Below are 18,309 nucleotides of genomic sequence, written 5' to 3'. Positions count from 1 at the left end.
GATGTGTAACATTACAGAAAAGCTATTGAAGTGACCCTATTAATAAAACTGCTGCTTAAGCTTTGATGCAGGGACAATTTTGAAGAACCTTAAGTTAAAAAAAAAAAGTGCTTTGCTCATTGTAACTTTAGTTGGCTGTTAGACCTCCATGATGCAGAATGATAGACATGCAGGATTCGACACTAGAAGGCTGAGTTTTGGATCAGTAGCTTTGGGCGTAATTTTGTGATGTTCACATGTATGCAGCCTGATATAGAATCATGCTAATAATGATTTTTTTTTTTTTATAAAGTGGGGTATATTTGATGTCCAGCGTAAAGCAAAGACATTTGAATACATTTTGTTTTTAAAAGAAGAAAGAGTTAGACGATTTTTTAAAAAAATCGTTACAAACACACTAAAATTGACCACAAAGTGATCAAAACTGCAAATTTAAAAAATAGCAGTTTTGTTCGGGTGTCTCAGAGTGAGCTCAAAACTGCCTCATAGTCTCCTTATGAATTATCCTTTCCTTTCCTGCTTCTGTTCAAATAAACGTGACAGTTGTTGCTTTTACGGGGAAAGCTTCCTAAAGAGTTAAACATCAAGTGCGCTCACTGCGCCGTGGTGGTGGCACTAAACCAGTCCTGGGGCTCCCAGAAGGAACTCTTAAGATTCTTTCATCTCAGTGAGGGAGGCAGTGCGTTGGACTCGGACCTGCGACAGTATCGTAAAAAGAAAGAAAGGGGAAAAAAAAAAAGGAGCCCTTCCTCCTCACGGCTCCATTCTTTTGCCTCCATCACTTGGCGGAGTACAAGCGGCGTGTGAGCATCCTCTTCCTCCCTCCGCTGGGCACCGGCCTGCCTCTGTACACTGTGACAGCGAGGCTACTCGGTGCGGCGCAGCGCACCGGAGCGCAGCTGGAGGAGAGCAGAGGGGAGAGGCGAACAGGAAAGCAGAAGAAGGGGAGGAGGTGGAGGACGGACGGACTGCTACCCTCAGACAGGCGGGATTATACCCCACAGTATCCCGTCCCTTCAACATGCCTCGAGGGAATAAAAGACTTGCTGGGATTATCGCGCTGATCGCCTCGTTGCTGCTCGGCTCTTGTGGGACAGGTGCAGGTGAGCGGCTCCGCGCGCCTCTGGCACTGTTTAGGAGAGATGTAGAGTGGGGTGTTTTCTTGAAAGTCATCCCTGTGGTTTACTATTCCACCTGGACTCACTCAGCTGTAATGAATGAGAATAATATGTTTGGACGGTTGTAAACACGCCCGCTAATTAACCTGCCAGCTGGCAAAAAAGAAAGAAAAAGTCTTCTTCGTCTTTGTTCTCATATATTCTGCAGATTGTTAATTCACAAAAACCCCCTGAAAAGGCTATTATAAATAACTATAATAACTCATAAAACACATTACAGTTTGTTTATTTGGATTTAATTTCTTGATTATTTTTTCGAGTCATTAAGGTACAAATGATTTTAAAATGAAGAAATATTTCGTGTCTGCCCTGCGAAAGCTTTAACTGATCTGACCTGTTTTTCCGGGTTTGGCAAGGAGAAGCTCAGCGCAGTAAATTTAGTGAATTAAACAGTTGGCTGGATCTAATCCGACCACCACAAGGGCTTGTTGTTGAAAGGGAGCGCATATCCTCTGGGGATTTACGGCTGTCAAGTTTTAAGAGATAGTGAATTCCAGTTGCCTTCTTATTTTATCATTTTTCAGCATTTGATGTTTTCTCATGAGAAGGAGAGTGGGAGAGACTGTGGGCTCGTCCTGGAGAGGCAGGGAAGCTGTGTAGGATCCTGGAGCTTCTTTAAGGTTCAGAAAAAGATCCTTAAAAAGTGATTTCATGGTGTGAGGAGATTTCTTTAAAAGAAACCACTGAACATGTCTGTATAACAGATATAGAATTTTTGTCTGCAACAAGTGTGCTACATCTCCTGTTCACTGCTGCTGTTCAGTCCATGAGTGCATATGAGCTGTTAGTTTTTGATGGGAGGAATTTAGTGAATGGTTTCAGGACCTCCACAGTTGAAGTGGTTCAGTAAGATGTCATGGCCCCCTGCTTCCCACTGTAATTACTGTAGTCTACTTCCATGATACTGTAAATAAGGGCAATCTTGTATGTGACATCTCAGATTAAAAAACAAAACAAAAGGATCAGATGGTTTTGTGCACGCAACTGGCCAAAAAAAACAAAAACAAAAAACAATCAGGAGGACGACTGTAAAGATGGGCATCCACAGGCATAGCACTTTCTCAGCTGCATTGATTGTTTGGATAGATAGTGGACGTATTTATATTACTGCCTGAAAATGACCTAAATTTGGATGAAAAGACAGTGTTGGTGCAGACCCACTTTGTTCAGGTTCATGAAGCCTAACAATCGCAAAGCCAGCAATTTCACTTTGCTTCAAATAGTTGATCTACAGAGTAATGTGTATTAGTGGGAGCCTTTATCATCCGTCTAACAATCTGTCGTCTGTCCATATTATGCTTCCTAAGCAATGAGCAGGTGTCAGCTCAGTAAAGAACTGCCATCTCATTCATCATGTTTCCTACAAGGAGGATGGGATGCTTCTGTCCATTCTGTAATAGTCTCTATCTGTCAATATACCCACTTTGTCACACAAGCACGCACACACTGAGCCAATTTCTCTAACGTTTCCAAAATGACAATATAACATACCCACATGACAAACTAAATGAACAGCTGTGTGATGGTGAGGAAGTGAACTGCTGAACTCGTCACTTTCCAGAACAGCTATGAGTCAGTTTATTTCCCAATGTGGACAGACAACATGTTACACAAACTAATTCTTTCTTTGGCGACCCAGTCCTTACCCTAACTAACTCCCAGCTCAAACAAAGACTTCAGCCTTGGACACAACAAGATGTTTCAGGCTGTGTGTACTTAAAGTCAAGGTATCTGTGATGACACGGAAGGTGCTGAGGTAGAGGGTTTTAGATGCCATTTAATGACCAAACAATGAGTTTGATTGAAATCCTCTTTGCTATTTGTGTGTAGCATCAATTTAGGCAGAACAGGTGATCTCAGTGCCAGCACACATAAGCCGGTGGCTGAGCTGCTATTCATCTTTAAATCCAATTAGCATAAGTCATATCAGGCATGGTATTTATGCTGCTTTAGCCTGCATACAGCTGCTGCACATCTGCAAGCTGCTTTGCAACCCACCTCCACCACAGCTGCTTCATTCCACGGTGCTTCTGACCTCATCAGCGTCATTATCTGATGGCTGCTCTGTTCTCTTTGAGCTCGCTTTGCGTGTATGCACAGAGAAGGACAGAGAGGTCCCAGAAAGAGCAAATGTGAACAAATGTAAATTGCTGAAGATGAAAATAAAAATCTTTTGACTGCTGTAGTCCTGACTGAAATAAATTTTTCATCCACTCACTCACGATCACAAGCCTAACCCGAAAGATGGTGATACCTAAAGCGAAATTACAGTACAATACAGAGTCACTTTAAGGTGAGAATAATGCAGACAAATCCAATGATTTTTCATACCTAAGTTGGAAAGTAGGCCAAGAAAAGTGTTTTGTGTCGTGACTGTCAACAGCCACAGTGGAAATTAAAAGTTTTACTTTCTCGCCCAGCGCTCATCCTCTGCTAATCAATTCATGAAGAGGAGAATTTATTTTTAAGGCTCTCTTACCATTAAACGTACATTTCTAATTGGGGGTTTAATGACCATTTAAGAACATTATGAAACTGCTGCTGCTGCTAGTAACAAAACAGAGGTCACCTGCTGGATAAATATGTCATTTTAAACATTTGAGTAAATGACCAAGGCTATTATTTTTTCCCCAGCGAAGACTCTTCACCCCTTAGATCATTAGCATCATCAGCAGCACCACCATTATCATCTGTGAGAAACAATCTGGATCTCCTTCCTCCCACACACACCCTCACTGTTTGCTTTGTTTCATTTCACAATACAGGTAGACACATTTCTTTTTGCATTTTTCTCAAACTTGAAAGAAAACACAAATTTTCTTTATCTTCTTTTTGATTATTGCACCGACAGGGGCACCAAGGTAGCACAGGATGCGTTTCATCTCTCAGATGGCTGAGGGTAGATGTTTGATTATTTAAATAGCCGAGGCTGGGACGACAATGACTTTAAGGTGTTGTTATTTTCTAAGAGTGCTGGAAATTCATCTCCACCAGTCACAGCCAGACAGAGAATAAAAAAATGTGCTGGGGGAGAAGTTGATTTAAATTTGTGGCTGGCTCCCCGCTTCATATGGGAACAGCCCTGTCTCATCAGAATTTATTACTTTTCAATGAGCTGGTGGTTTGCACAGAGTGATCTAAAACCACGGAATAAAATCAATTTGATGCGAATGTGTCTCTGCAAACCATCCCTGTCCTTTATGCTTCATGAGGTTTAGAGAGCCAGTATGTGGCAAAAGAGCAAAGTAGTTAAGTATAAATTGCCCTTATTTTTATGTCATGTATTTAGCAGATGTGGAGTCATGAAGAGGTTCTGATTAAACCAAGGTTGCACAAAGGTGGCAGTACCTGGTGGTGTGAGCCTGGAGCTGTCAGTCATGAATCTAGATTTATTAATCCAGGGACAAGTAGTTAAGCCATAAAAGTGACAGAGAACTGCAGTCCATCCATCTGCCTTTGTAACCTCTGGGATTTTGTATTTGCCCAAGGCCAGCTCCCCAGCGGACGTCTGCCTGCCTAAAAACAGACCCATTCATCAAATGGGCCTGTCATTATATCAGATGACTTGTTATCGGTTCAAGAATTGGCCACATTCTGCTGAGGTCACTACTCACTGTCACTCTCTGGAGCAGCAGGAAAGCAGAAACTGTAGTCATCAGCTATTAGCAAAACCACACGGTGATTACCATCACTCTCTACAAGAAAATCTGCAGAAAAAGCTGCTAAATGGAAGATGTGATGAGATTCTTAACTGCTGTTTCAAATGAGTGTAGTCTGAACCTTTTGATCAAACATATTTTTGAAATTAAACAATAATAAATAATTAATTAAACATCCTTTTTTTTTTACTCCAGTTTTTTTTTCCTTACAGTCCTTCTTTTATATTGCAGCACTGACCAGGAAGTTTCAACCATGGTTGCTGGAAATAAACCTACCAAAAACTTATGTTTTCTGCTTTGTTGCTAAACAAAGATTTCAAGCCTACATTACATTTTAGCCACCTGGGGGCAGTGCAACCCTCATAGACTGTATATAAAAGATGGCTTTACCATCAAAGTCTGAAAACTGAAGCCACTGCAAAAGCACCTTAAAGCTGCACTCTGTCCAGCATATTATACTAATAATAATGACACTAATGATAATTTGTTATATTAAAAACAAAATAAACTAAGTAAAAAATAGCAATACAAATAGTAATACATAGAAATAATATCAATAATATATTACACAATATGTTATTGTACAATATATTATTGATATTATATATCTGGTAGATAATTCTCTGTGTTTTATTGTATCATAGAAAGTCACAGCGTGTGCTATAAAGATTCCCTGTATCTGTCCTTGGAGTGGAGTTAATCAGTCTGTTACAGATGCTTCTCTGCTGCCCACCCACTAAGTGTTGTGCAGGGTGGTCAGGATAATCCATGATAACAATTTTCTGACTGCTTCTTCATAGAAGACTCTGGGAGAACAGCCTTAATATTGCTTGTCTATCAGCTCAGAAGGACCATAATAAAGATCAAGTTGGTTGCAACCAAGCCCATAAACTCATCAGGTGTTTTGTTAGTGACAAGAAAGGCCCCAAAGTATTCTTGCCTTGCTGTTGACAAGTCGCTACTATATTAGCACGCCGTGTACCTTGATTTGTCAGTCAGATCCACCACTCTGCTACATCCCTCACTTACATACAAAAAACTATGAAAGTTACTGTTATTGTGTTCTTGTCTGTTCTACACATGAACTTCATGTAATGCGAGTAGTTTTAATGACATAAAGACTTTCCCTGTGTCACCTCACCAGCTGAGCCACCCATTAACACTGACACGGAAGTATGATTAGGTTCCTTCAGTTATCAGGTAGCTCAAGAGGCACAGAAACTGTGCAAAAATATTGGGATGTGCTCTGCTGTTCTCGGGTAATATAAATCAAAGGTAAACATGTTAGGATTTAAACGGTGGCTAATTGTCAAAAAACAATTCGTGATTAACAGATTTGTTGACCTGGAACTTCCCAGAGAGAGCATGAACATGTATTTGGCCACTTTCAAAACGTAAACAAAATTTCTCTGGCTCGTACCTCAGCTTTGCCATCCTGAGGAAGCAGTTTTAACCATTTAATGCCTAATGAAGTGAACTGCAGGGTTTTTCTGCTTTGTTTGGCTGAAACACTTGTTAGTGACAAGCTAAGAAACCAAAACAGTGACTTAAAAGGTGCTAAAATATTCCTTAGAGCTGAAGGAAACAGCTTTACATAACTCCCTGTGGGTTTTGTCAGCATACGCAACACCTTTGACATAATCATCTAAGCCATTGCCATCTTAACAATATCGATTATTGCAGTGAGTAATGCAAGAGTTGCATCAATATTTTAGTGGAATTAATGTTTATGTGCTTGCTTTGAGCCCAAGATCTTCCCTACTGCCCTTCACAGTTTTAAGGTTTTCCAACTGCTTTTGACAATCTCATGTGGAGAATAATGTGTTCTTCCATTCAAATTAAATACATGATATGGCTACAAAGTCATTTATTATTAAAGGAAGGGTCATACGAGCTGATCCTTAGAAGAATACGCTGTATTTCTGTTAACGTAATGGAGGAGAAGCTGAGGAGATCAGCATATGGTGGTGGAAGGCACAAGAAATCAACAAGAAAGTGGAGGAGTTTGGTTCACTGCCCTGCATGGACATTCGTTGCCTGCGCCCTTCGTCTTTAATCCATTCAGTGACACTCCCAGGTCCTTCTCTCATTTCATCCATCAGTGGGTTTTCTTTGTGTGTGTATGTGTGTGTGTGTATTCGGATTCATTTGTCTCTCCTCATCTCACCTTCACACAGCTGCTGCTCTGTGGTGCACAACAACACAAGTCCCAGCAATGAAGTCCTGTTCAGTCCTGCATCACAATCTCTCTCTGTATGGTATTACTGTAACAAAGGCTGGGGGTGGAGTAGCAGGGTGGTAGGTGAATAGTAACCTACTTAACTGCTTGTATTATTGTATAAATCCACTTTGAACTGCCTCGAGAAAAACAAACTGAATTTTTTGGTGAAAAACAAAAAACAAAAATTTGACTGTTAATCATGTTACCCTGTGTGCAGTATCGCATGTATCGCATTCTCCTTTGTTCCTCTCTCAACCAGTTAAACAGGAAATCATCGTCACATCGAACCTAATCATAGTCGGTGACCTTCTCTGTTTTCAGTTTAATGAATATGTAAGAACCTCTTAAAATATGCTGAATACCCCAACCGGCTGCGGTAGATGGCTGCTGCTCCCTCCTGGAAGTTTTCTTCCTGTTAAAAGGCAGTTTTTCCTTCCCACTGTTGCCAAGTGCTTGGTCACAGGGACATCATCTAATTGTTGGGGTTTTCTCTGTATTATTGTGGGGTCTTCCTTTACAATAGAAAGCACCTCAAGGTGCCTGTTGTTGTAATTAGAATTATTTAGAATTATTTAGATTTAGATTAGAATGATTAGAAACTGAATTGAATTGAACTGGACTGAGTCATCAACTGAAATGATTCCTTTGTTGTTCTCAGTAGTGCCTTTTTTGTTGAGTGTGTTTGCTTTGCTTTGTAGTAGTGTTTACTCATAGTTACAGTAATGTGTGTTTTTATTAGCATGTTCTGTTCTGTTAAGTTTTGTTAAAACTGATGGAAGGCTGATGGAAGGTGAAAACCACAAAGAGAAAAAAAGATTGTGAAAGGAACCCTCAATGTCACTTTGTATGAGAAGCAATATTGTCATTGTGGGCTATTATTTATCAGACAGGCCTTGAGAAACAGAAAGGTTTTTCAGTTGCAGGATGTCATCCAAGGAAAATCTGCTTCTCACAGATCAATATATACAATAAAATATAAGTCAAAGGCATGTCGATAGAACATTTTAGTGTGAAACATTACAATAAAACGTTATTTAGAAATGATTGCCTGTCGCACAAATTATTGTGCCTGAATATAAAAGAATTCACCCCTCGCTTCTGGAAGTTCACATTTTATATGTGATTTAACACCTTTTTTTTTTTCTTCTTCTTTAGGCTCCTCATATTTGGGGTCACCACAGCAGCCCATCTACCTCCATTTTGCTATATCCTTAGCAGCCTCCTCTTTCATACCAACCTGTCACTACACTAGACTCCATGACATTCGTGAATTTATTTCCACATTTTTTCCTCATGTCGGGCAGCTACCCATCCAACAGCCTTTCTATTCATCTTTCAACGCATATACACCTAACCTTGCCTCTCTAACTGTGTCTCCAAACCACTCAATCTCAGCTGTCCCACTGATGTACTCTTTTCTAATCTTGTCCGTCCAATGAAAATCTCAACATCTCCAGCTCTGCCTCCTGTTATTCTTTAGTGCCACTGTCCTGAAGCCATACATTATAGCAGGTATCACAACAGACTTGGAAACCTTCTCTTTCACTCTATCCTTCTGTCACGAATCACCCGTAGCACTTTAGCACTTCCACCCACTCCTGCACTCTCTTCTCCACCTCTCTTGTCAGTCAATCAATCAATCAATCAATCAATCAATCAATCAATCAATCAATCAATCAATCAATCAATCAAGGCTTTATTGGATAGGTGGAGAAGAGAGTGCAGGAGTGGGTGGAAGTGCTAAAGTGCTACGGGTGATTCGTGACAGAAGGATAGAGTGAAAGAGAAGGTTTACAAGTCTGTTGTGATACCTGCTATAATACCATCAGCCCTTTTGCACATCTTTCTTTAACACCATACCTACCCAACACATCCTCATCTACGCCTGTTCCCTTCACCTACATGTCCATTTAAATCTTCTCCAATTCCTCTAATTTTTCTGAACGTCCAACCTGTGGGGCATGCATACTAACAACATTCAATATCAGCACTTTGATTCCCAGCTTCAAGCTCATGATCTTTTCTGTTGATCTATTCATGATCTATTCTATTTCAGTTCCTTTCTATACCATGGTAAGATGCACCACTGATGCTCCTGGCTTTGGTTCCCTCCCATCTGATCTCCTGCACACACAATATACAGGGTGGGCCATTTATATGGATACACCGTAATAACATGGGAATGGTTGGTGATATTAAAGTCCTGTTTGTGGCACATTAGTATATGTGAGGGGGCAAACTCCTCAAGATGGGTGGTGACCATGGTGGCCATTTAGAAGTCGGTCATCTTGGATACAACTTTAGTTTTTTCAATAGGAAGAGGGCCATGTGACACATCAAACTTATTGGTAATGTCATAAGAAAAACAATGGTGTGCTTGGTTTCAACGTAACTTTATTCTTTCATGAGTTATTTACAAGTTTCTGACCACTTATAAAATGTGTTCAATGTGCTGCCCATTGTGTTGGATTGTCAATACAACCCTCTTATCCCACTCTTCACACACTGATAGCAACACCGCAGGAGAAATGCCAGCACAGCCATCCAGTATCCGTAGTTTCAGGTGCCGCACATCTCGTATCTTCACACCATAGACAATTGCCTTCAGATGACCCCAAAGATAAAAGTCTAAGGGGGTCAGATTGGGAGACCTTGGGGGCCATTCAACTGGCCCACGACGACCAATCCACTTTCCAGGAAACTGTTCATCTAGGAATGCTCGGACCTGGCACCCATAATGTGGTGGTGCACCATCTTGCTGGAAAAACTCAGGGAACGTGCCAGCTTCAGTGCATAAAGAGGGAAACACATCATCATGTAGCAATTTTTAAATATCCAGTGGCCTTGAGGTTTCCATTGATGAAGAATGGACCCACTATCGTTGTACCCCATATACCACACCAAACCATCACTTTTGTTGTTCCAACAGTCTTGGAGGGATCCATCCAATGTGGGTTAGTGTCAGACCAATAGCGGTGGTTTTGTTTGTTAACTTCACCATTCACATAAAAGTTTGCCTCATTACTAAACAAAATCTTCTGCATGAACTGAGGGTCCTGTTCCAATTTTTGTTTTGCCCATTCTGCAAATTCTGGGTCATCCTCGTTGAGATGCTGCAGTAGCTGGAGTTTGTAAGGGTGCCATTTGTGAGTAGCTAAGGGACCGAAGGGATGTTCGACTAATGCCACTCTCCACTGACATGCGGCGAGTGCTACGCTGTGGGCTCTTGCTGAATGAAGCTGGGACAGCCACTGATGTTTCTTCATTAGTGACAGTTTTCTTGCGTCCACATTTTGGCAAATCCAACACTGAACCAGTTTCACGAAACTTAGCAAGCAGTTTGCTAACTGTAGCATGGGAGATGGGTGGTCTCGTAGGGTGTCTTGCATTGAAATCTGCTGCAATGACCCGGTTACTGCGTTCACCAGATATCAACACAATTTCGATCCGCTCCTCACGTGTTAACCTCTTCAACATGTCAATGGCTGTGAACAAAGAGAAACTTGTAAATAACGCATGTGTGATGGCATGCCACACATGGTAAGCTCCACACCTCACCACCCGTTGATTCACTTTAGTTTAATTTACAGTCACTACTTTAAAATATTCTATTTATTGTTCAATATCGTTTCTTTATTAAATGTATTCATTTTTCCATCACACCTTCCAATGTTTATATGGCGTGCACACATATTAACCTTGCAAGGTCAAAGTTCTGTTTTATGTTATATTAATATATCTTTCTTTGTTTGAGTTACCTGGGGGTTGGTGTCTCCTCCTGTCTGGCAAAAGGTGTGGCAAAGGGCTGGGAGACCTGAAGTACTACTGACAGCCTAATTGGATTGCACCACATGCTTCGTTGCCTGGGGAGTGTTTCATGTTTGTTTAAATGTTTTGTATTAGTTGGTTATATGGCAGCCATCTTGTTTTCCCCCGTGTGTGTCATTTGGTTTAGCTAAACCAGTATTTAAGTTCCCCTGTGTGTCATTTCAGGAGGTCAGTTTGTCATATGTTTGTTTGAGGTTCTGTTAATTATTATCTTGAGTTTAGTCTATTGAGTTGACCTCTTTTATTTTTCGGCCTGTTTAAGTTTTGGCTTTGTTAAATATATTTTCATATTTTTGGGTCAATAAAACCCGTTTTTTGAATTAAAACCACCTGTGTCCTTTATGCTTTACTGCTTGGTCCCTGACAGCATGGAAGAATAAAGTTACATTGAAACCAAGCACACCATTATTTTTCTTGAGACATTACCAATAAGTTTGATGTGTCACATGGCCCTCTTCCTATTGAAAAACCAAAAGTTGCATCCAAGATGGCCGACTTCTAAATGGCCACCATGGTCACCACCTATCTTGAGGAATTTGCCCCCTCACATATACTAATGTGCCACAAACAGGACTTTAATATCACCAACCATTCCCATGTTATTACGGTGTATCCATATAAACGGCCCACCCTGTATATACCTTTCTCCATTATAACAGACACCTCTGTCACCTTACTAGTAATAAACCGTGCATTTAAAGTCCCTACTCTCACCTCAGCAAGCCTGCCTTTCCTTCTTTCTTACTACCTCCTAACACACTTTTCCTTCTCATCTCTTTTATTTTTGTCCAACAGTAGGAGATTTTCCGCTGACACCCTGTTGGCCAACAGCACCAGAGGCAGTCGTTGTTAACCGGGGCCCTTAACGATCCTGCACAGACATTCTTTATTATCTGCATGTTTGACTTGGTAAAGATTTTATGATGAATGCCCTTCTGATGCAACCCTCCCCATTTATCCAGGCTTGGGACTGACACTATGAATACGCTGGCTTGTGGCTCCCTATTGCTGGATTGTGTGTAATTTGACACTGATCAGTAAAAATGACTGGTTGAAGTAGATGAACTTTTTCAGTGAAAAAAAACTTTTCTGGTGGTCAAGATATGTACTGTCTCTGGAGGGTAAATGTCCTGCAAGAACTGAGAAAACAGAGGAACATGTCAAGTAGCTCTTAGGCTCCTAGTGTGGACAGTGTTTAGCAGTGCTGCCTTGCACCAAGAAGGTTTGACCACACCAGTTGTGGAGTTTGCATATTCTCTTTGAGTGGAGTTTTGGGAGTAAAAAATATAATCAAATCAAATATGAAGTATACCATCAGTAAATGTCTCTATATTTGCAGTTAATGTCAATGGAGAAGTTCCAACCCAATCGAAGGGACTGTGCTCTCAACAAAATAATAAGTCTTGTACAGTAGTGCTTCCCAACCTTTTGAATCCACGGCACATATTTCACATTAGAAAAATCACACGGCACACCACCAAACAAAACATCACAAAAAAACATAATAATTTTCCCCGTGCACCAGGTATAGCGGAATTGGCTCCGTTTGTCCCCAGTATACCATTTTTGCTTTCTTCTGTCTACTACTCATGCTAGGGCCTTCATCTAGAATTAAATTGATTACTTTTTCTTTTCAAATATTTATCTATTGCTATTACATGCTGCATTGTCTCACTCACAGCACGACTATTATATAAGTTCTTGTTCATCTTCTTCTGTTTTACTGGCAGTTGGCAACCTATTTAATTAGAGCAGGTAGTTGTACTGCCCTCTACTGGAAGAGAATGTAATTGTTCTGCACGCTACGCTGATCGCTTAGAGCAGCGGTCCCCAACACACCGGTCCGTGAGTCGTTTGGTACCGGGCCGCGAGAGTTGAGGCTCAGGTATGAAATTTATGGTTTTCAGGGTTTTTATCGGTTTTCAGCATTCTTTTGTTATTGTTTTTATCGTTAACTGTTTTCCTGGGTCTTTTCACGCGTGTTATGAATAAATCTTCTTTTTTTCGGTACCGGTACTAGTTTTATTTTGTTGTATTTATCCGCGACACCTTAAAGGCCGGTCCATGAAAAATATTGTCGGGCATAAACCAGTCCGTGGCGCAAAAAAGGTTGGGGACCGCTGGCTCAGAGTACTAATCAGATTGAACCAGATTATCTTCCACGGCACACCTGATCATTTCTCGCGGCATAGTGGTTGGGGAACACTGTTGTGCACAGTGTAATCATCTTCTAAGGCCATGACCATATGTTTTTTTAGAAAGCTCTTCAGGTCCACTTTAAATTTCTTTTGTTTTTTTCTTTGTCCAAGTTCCACCATTTTTTTGTGAAATTCAGCTCTGGGTTTTGCAAAATCTTGCCGATAGAGAAATGAACAAACACCACAGCAGACAAACTTGTTTTGAGGCTCCATCTTGGCTCCTCATCTTGGCAGAGGAACAACAGTCATTCTAGCAGATGCCCAGTAATGATGTTCATTCAAGTGACAAAGCCTTCTAGTGGCCATAGGGACTGTAACTCTTGTCCATTGATAACTTCAGAGGGAGTGGTGAATCATTGCCACTGTAGTTTATAAAGGAAATGGTTACTGTCATTAAAATGTTACAAACAATAGTTGTTTTTAGATCTGTATGAGTTGTTGTAATACATCCAAATTGTCTGACAGAATTTGTGAAACTTCAGGTTTAGATAATGTACCTTTAAAAGGAAAAAAAGAAAGAAAAAACAATGCTTTGCAAAAATCTTTAGGACTAACTTCTTACCCAATGCTGAGGATGAATGCTGGAGGCAAAAAGGAAAGGAGGAAGCAGATAATAATTTGTAAGTCTGTTTGTTTGTTTTTAATATCACTTAATATTCTCTCAGGGAGAATGTCTATAAAGACAAGTATGCCATTCAGTGTATTTGTCCCTATTTTGAAATGCAAAAATGATCCATTAATGATATTTGCATCACATAATCCACATATCTCCTTCTGGGTCCATTAGTAAGTGTGATGTAACCAGCAGCAATTCTTCCAATCTACATAAGACTGACATATTTCATAGTGAATGGTCTTAAGTTTTCCTGCTTACTACCAATGTGTTCATTAATTTTTTTTAAATTACTAGTTTCAGCATGTGCTGTAATGTGGTAAGGGTTAAAGCTTACAGATACATGTTTTAATTGTGGCCTTGTTGCAGCACAGTTCCTTTTGATGATATAATTTACTGATTGGGTCTGCCTCCCATGAATCCTCACATCAATGCAGTTAACACAGCAATGCCAAACAGCAGTGATGTTTTCATGCCGTGTCAAAAAAGAGCGGTTAATTATGTTGCATGGGAAGGTGAATTTATGAGTGTTTTATAGCTTAATGTGATTTTGTAACTTTGGAGGGCTTCGATCATGAGTCAGCAGAATTACTGGCCTGGTGTGTTGCTAATAGACAGATGAAGGGCTGGTGTGGAGGAACTAACGTTTCTCTCATTGTTAGCAGTCAGCCCTGCAGCACAGCATCTCACTTGAGCTGTCAGACTGTCAGGCTGTGGTCTGCAGCCAAAGAAGACACAGGATTCATATCGTTCTCAGCCAAACTGCATTACCACGCAAACTTTTCCTTTGACTTTCATGGCCACGAAATAGTAATGATTATGGATGACTCAACAGAATAGTCTTATTTCACAACTTCTGCAGGGAAAAGAGAGATAGGAAGACACAACAGGAGAAGTGAGCTTGCTCCAAAAGGGTTTAGGAAAAGATCAATTGTAGCTCAGTTCCGTTCAATGACAGCATAAGTTGTTCTGGTATCAGTTTAGTAGCTGGAGTTTAGCTTAGCAGTTACCTCGACTGTGCCAAAGAACACAGAGAGGACTTAAAGAGGTATGCTTTGGTTTGTCTGGGCAAGTTCATGATTTTGTGGATTATTTGGGGCCATCTTTAGGAATGGCGACATGCTGACCTCTCATATCGCATGTAGTGATTAACTGTGCAGAGACACATATTTAACTGAACCAACTAAAGTTCACTGAATTAAATTTCCAAATGAACTGAATACATAAAATTACAACTAAGTATGATGTACAAAAATGAGTGGGCTCGGTAGTAGGTTGGTTGGCAAACAAGCTTTTGGGCCTCTCTGTGTGGAGTTTGCATCTTCTCCCCATATCTGTGTGGCCTTTCTCCAGGTACTCTGGCCTTCACACTGTCTCAAGAACATCCATGTTAGGTTAACTGGTGATTCTAAACAGGCTGTGAGGAAAGAATGTGATTGTAAATGTGATGCTTTTTCTGTGTCCATGTCACAATACAAGCAAATATTAAATAATCAAAACCTGCAACGAAGAAATAAGAGACACTAATAAATATAAAGACATTAAACCTAGAAGCATAATGAATTCCAATACACATAACAACAGCAACTAAGCACTAGAGCTAAATACTAAGGAAAATACAAAGATACAAAAAATAAAACAAACAAATAGTGAACATGTTCAAGAACTCAAAAGCTCTGGGTCAGACCCAGGACCACGACAGAAAGTATTTAACTTGATCTTTCTTATCTGTCATTTATTAAAATGTTAGATACCACTCAGTATTCAATATCTTGAACTGAAGTGCTTTGGATGCCTAAAACTAACTAGATAGGGAGCTGTACTCTGGATGCAAACACTGGTCTCTGATATTATAGTTGTATGTTTTACATACTTACCATCCACTCCAACCACTGTGTTATCTCTGATATAGTCTATAAATGCCAGACTTCCTTATTATTCACAAGGTAATCCGGCACAAAATAGAAGAAAAAGAATATTTAATTAAAGTGTGCAAAATGATTTGCTAATGTTTTTGACACTCAGTCTACTACTAATTGCACCAATATTTAGTGCAGAAAAAAGCACGTCTTAGTTTTTGCACTTCATATTGAAATGGACTGATTGTGCTTGTGTTTAGAAAGTGGTGCAATTAATCACACCTATTAGCGCTATTCAGGGGTTGCGCTCATACTTAGATTAGTAAATCTGGCAAAAGTACTGCATATAAAGATGCCAATTGTTGAGACACACAGTGAGTAAAAGTTGCCAACACTCAGCTCTCTGGTATTAACATTAGCACATAAACTATGCACTGGGAGCTTCATGGCAAAGGAGCAGGGTCTGTAGGTGTTATGTGTTTGATTTGTGGGTTTGCTGAGAGAAACAGTGTTCTTGAAACAGCCTTATTCCACTTCTTTGTGGAAATTTACTAAGTGACAAAAACATACACTTAAATAATTAACGCTCAGAATTCAGGGACTCAAAATAATAGACTTATTTCAAGCATAGCTTTAGTTTACTTGTAATAGTGTTATATTAGGTTTCCGGTAGTACAGGCTCTATCAGTGTTTGCATTATTATTCCACAATCAAATCCAGTTAGTCCTTCTGTCAGTTTAGTCCTCAGTAAAAGTTCTAAGCAAAACTTGAAGCTGTTTTTTAGTCTAATAAAGTTAGTTAGTGGCTGGGATTTCAAAGCATCTTATATATGATTGCTATATCATGTTATATCATGTTTGCCTGTGTTAATCAGTACTTTTCCCCCCCTCACAGCCACCTTTCAAATGTCACAGCAACTCTGAAGAAAATCAGACTTGCTTATTCAGAAATCTGATGATGTTTTACAGCACTCATGCCCTTTCGGTCATCATCTATATCTTGTTTAGTATCTCTGTCTGCTTTAGACTAAGCTAGACGCAGGTGAAGCAGCATCAGAATGATATGAAATGTGTTAGGTTGCATGGGTTATATGTTGTTTCCATAAATGAACTGAAATGAAAATCTGCAAAGATTCACTGCTTAAAAAACAGCTGAAATCCCCAGTTATTGATGATGACTGTGCACATTTAGTGAAATAGAATCAGAATCCAGTCGCTCGGGCTTGAGTCCATGCTCACCCACTGTAGGTTGGCTCGAGCAAGTATCTGCTGAAGCAGGCACACACGAGACAACTGTACTGTTTCCTTGAAGCCTCTGGAGTGTCACATGTGTGCCTTTTGCCACAGTGGATGATGACACGAGGTTATTAGGCCAAGTCTCACTGCCAACTCGTCACATATGGATGCTTGCAGAGGACCCCTGGGTGCTGCATTTAAATGCACTGAGTAAGCATCATTTTAAGCAGCAGGGTTAATGTTGTGCAGCATAGTTTAACTCTAGGGAGTAAAAACTGTAGATTATTTAGCAAGTGAAAACAAACTCAAAATGCTAAGATTCCAAACAGGACACAAACTGCAGTCTTCTGACTGACAGACTTGTGATTTACTGCACATCTATTCTTCCAAACTACCAGTCTCTACTGTTTATGATGGGATTATTGACGTTTGTTGTCCAAGAGTTCATGCTGCCACATGAACAGCACAGTTTTATCCATTTGCTAGATTAGATTAGATTAGATTAGATTAGATGAAACTTTATTTATCCCTCGGGTGGGTTTCTCTGGGAAATTCAGCTTTCAGTAGCACAGCACCGACAGAAGTTGCAGAATGTGAGCAGAAATATACCATATATACACATATACACATATATAAATAAAGATACATATATAAATACAGAGTATACAATAGGGATAAATAGAATAAATAGAAATAAGAATATACAAGGGAATTGCACATTTCAACTATTGTGAGTCTATTGCACTGTTGGATATTAACACAAAAATATTGCACAGTGAAAAAGGCACTATAGATTAGTTGTTCCCGCCCTCCTTTGTATCCCTGTTTCCCCTCCCTCTCCCCTCCAGCAAGGAATTAAACATAGCCATGACAGTAGTTGCATGCCTTTCTTTGTACCTTTATATTACTTTATTTTGTTAAAATAACGACCTGCATAAGAAATAAGTTTGTAATATAATGGGTCATTAAATTAGTCTGCTTTGCTAACCTGACTGACTAAGATATTCATTGATTATTTTGCTAGCTATACCTAGGCTAAAACTTTAGTCTGTTAACAAGCTAAAGCTAGCTAGCTACATGTAACTTAGCTACACTACGTAATTGCTGTTCAAAATGAGAAGTTAGAAAAAGCTCTTTAGCATAACTAGCAAAATCCACATCCATAAGGTGGGAAACAACAGCTTTTTCACATTCTTTATTCAGTATTGCAGACACAAATTCTGGTATCTGTTAAGTTATTTACGGATATGTTTGAGAAAAAGGCAGTTGGAGAATGTGGCTTACTTGCAGGGGGGTATAAATATGAAAATCAAACAAGTTGGGATTTATAATAAATCTTTTTTTAAAACATAGATGTTAATATTTGCTTTAGGTGTGACAATGTTGTGCAAAGGTTTGTTGAGATTTGGCTCACTTGTTAAGGAGGAAAGATGAACAAGGTTATGTAATATTAGTAAACTAAGGAAAACATCCTGGCATTTTATACTGCACAGCTTATAATCTTATTGTGAGATTATA

At 39.8% G+C, this 18,309-nt stretch overlaps 1 protein-coding gene across 1 annotated transcript in view; it reads left to right on the top strand.

Moving 5' to 3' along the window:
- The first annotated feature begins 475 nt into the window (after window positions 1-475).
- LOC113008869 (contactin-associated protein-like 4) overlaps window positions 476-18,309 on the top strand; it is a 115,312-nt gene continuing 97,478 nt past the window's right edge. Inside the window, exon 1 of the mRNA XM_026146730.1 lies at window positions 476-1,103. Within this exon, the coding sequence (XP_026002515.1) occupies window positions 1,022-1,103 (82 nt within the window). The 5' untranslated portion in view covers window positions 476-1,021. The remainder of the gene's footprint in view (window positions 1,104-18,309) is intronic.

The sequence above is a fragment of the Astatotilapia calliptera genome, chromosome 17, assembly GCF_900246225.1.
Source record: "Astatotilapia calliptera chromosome 17, fAstCal1.2, whole genome shotgun sequence".
In the NCBI taxonomy this organism is placed as follows: domain Eukaryota; kingdom Metazoa; phylum Chordata; class Actinopteri; order Cichliformes; family Cichlidae; genus Astatotilapia; species Astatotilapia calliptera.
The sequence above is the reverse complement of the archived record's forward strand: the minus strand, read 5'-3'. Positions and strand labels throughout refer to the sequence as shown.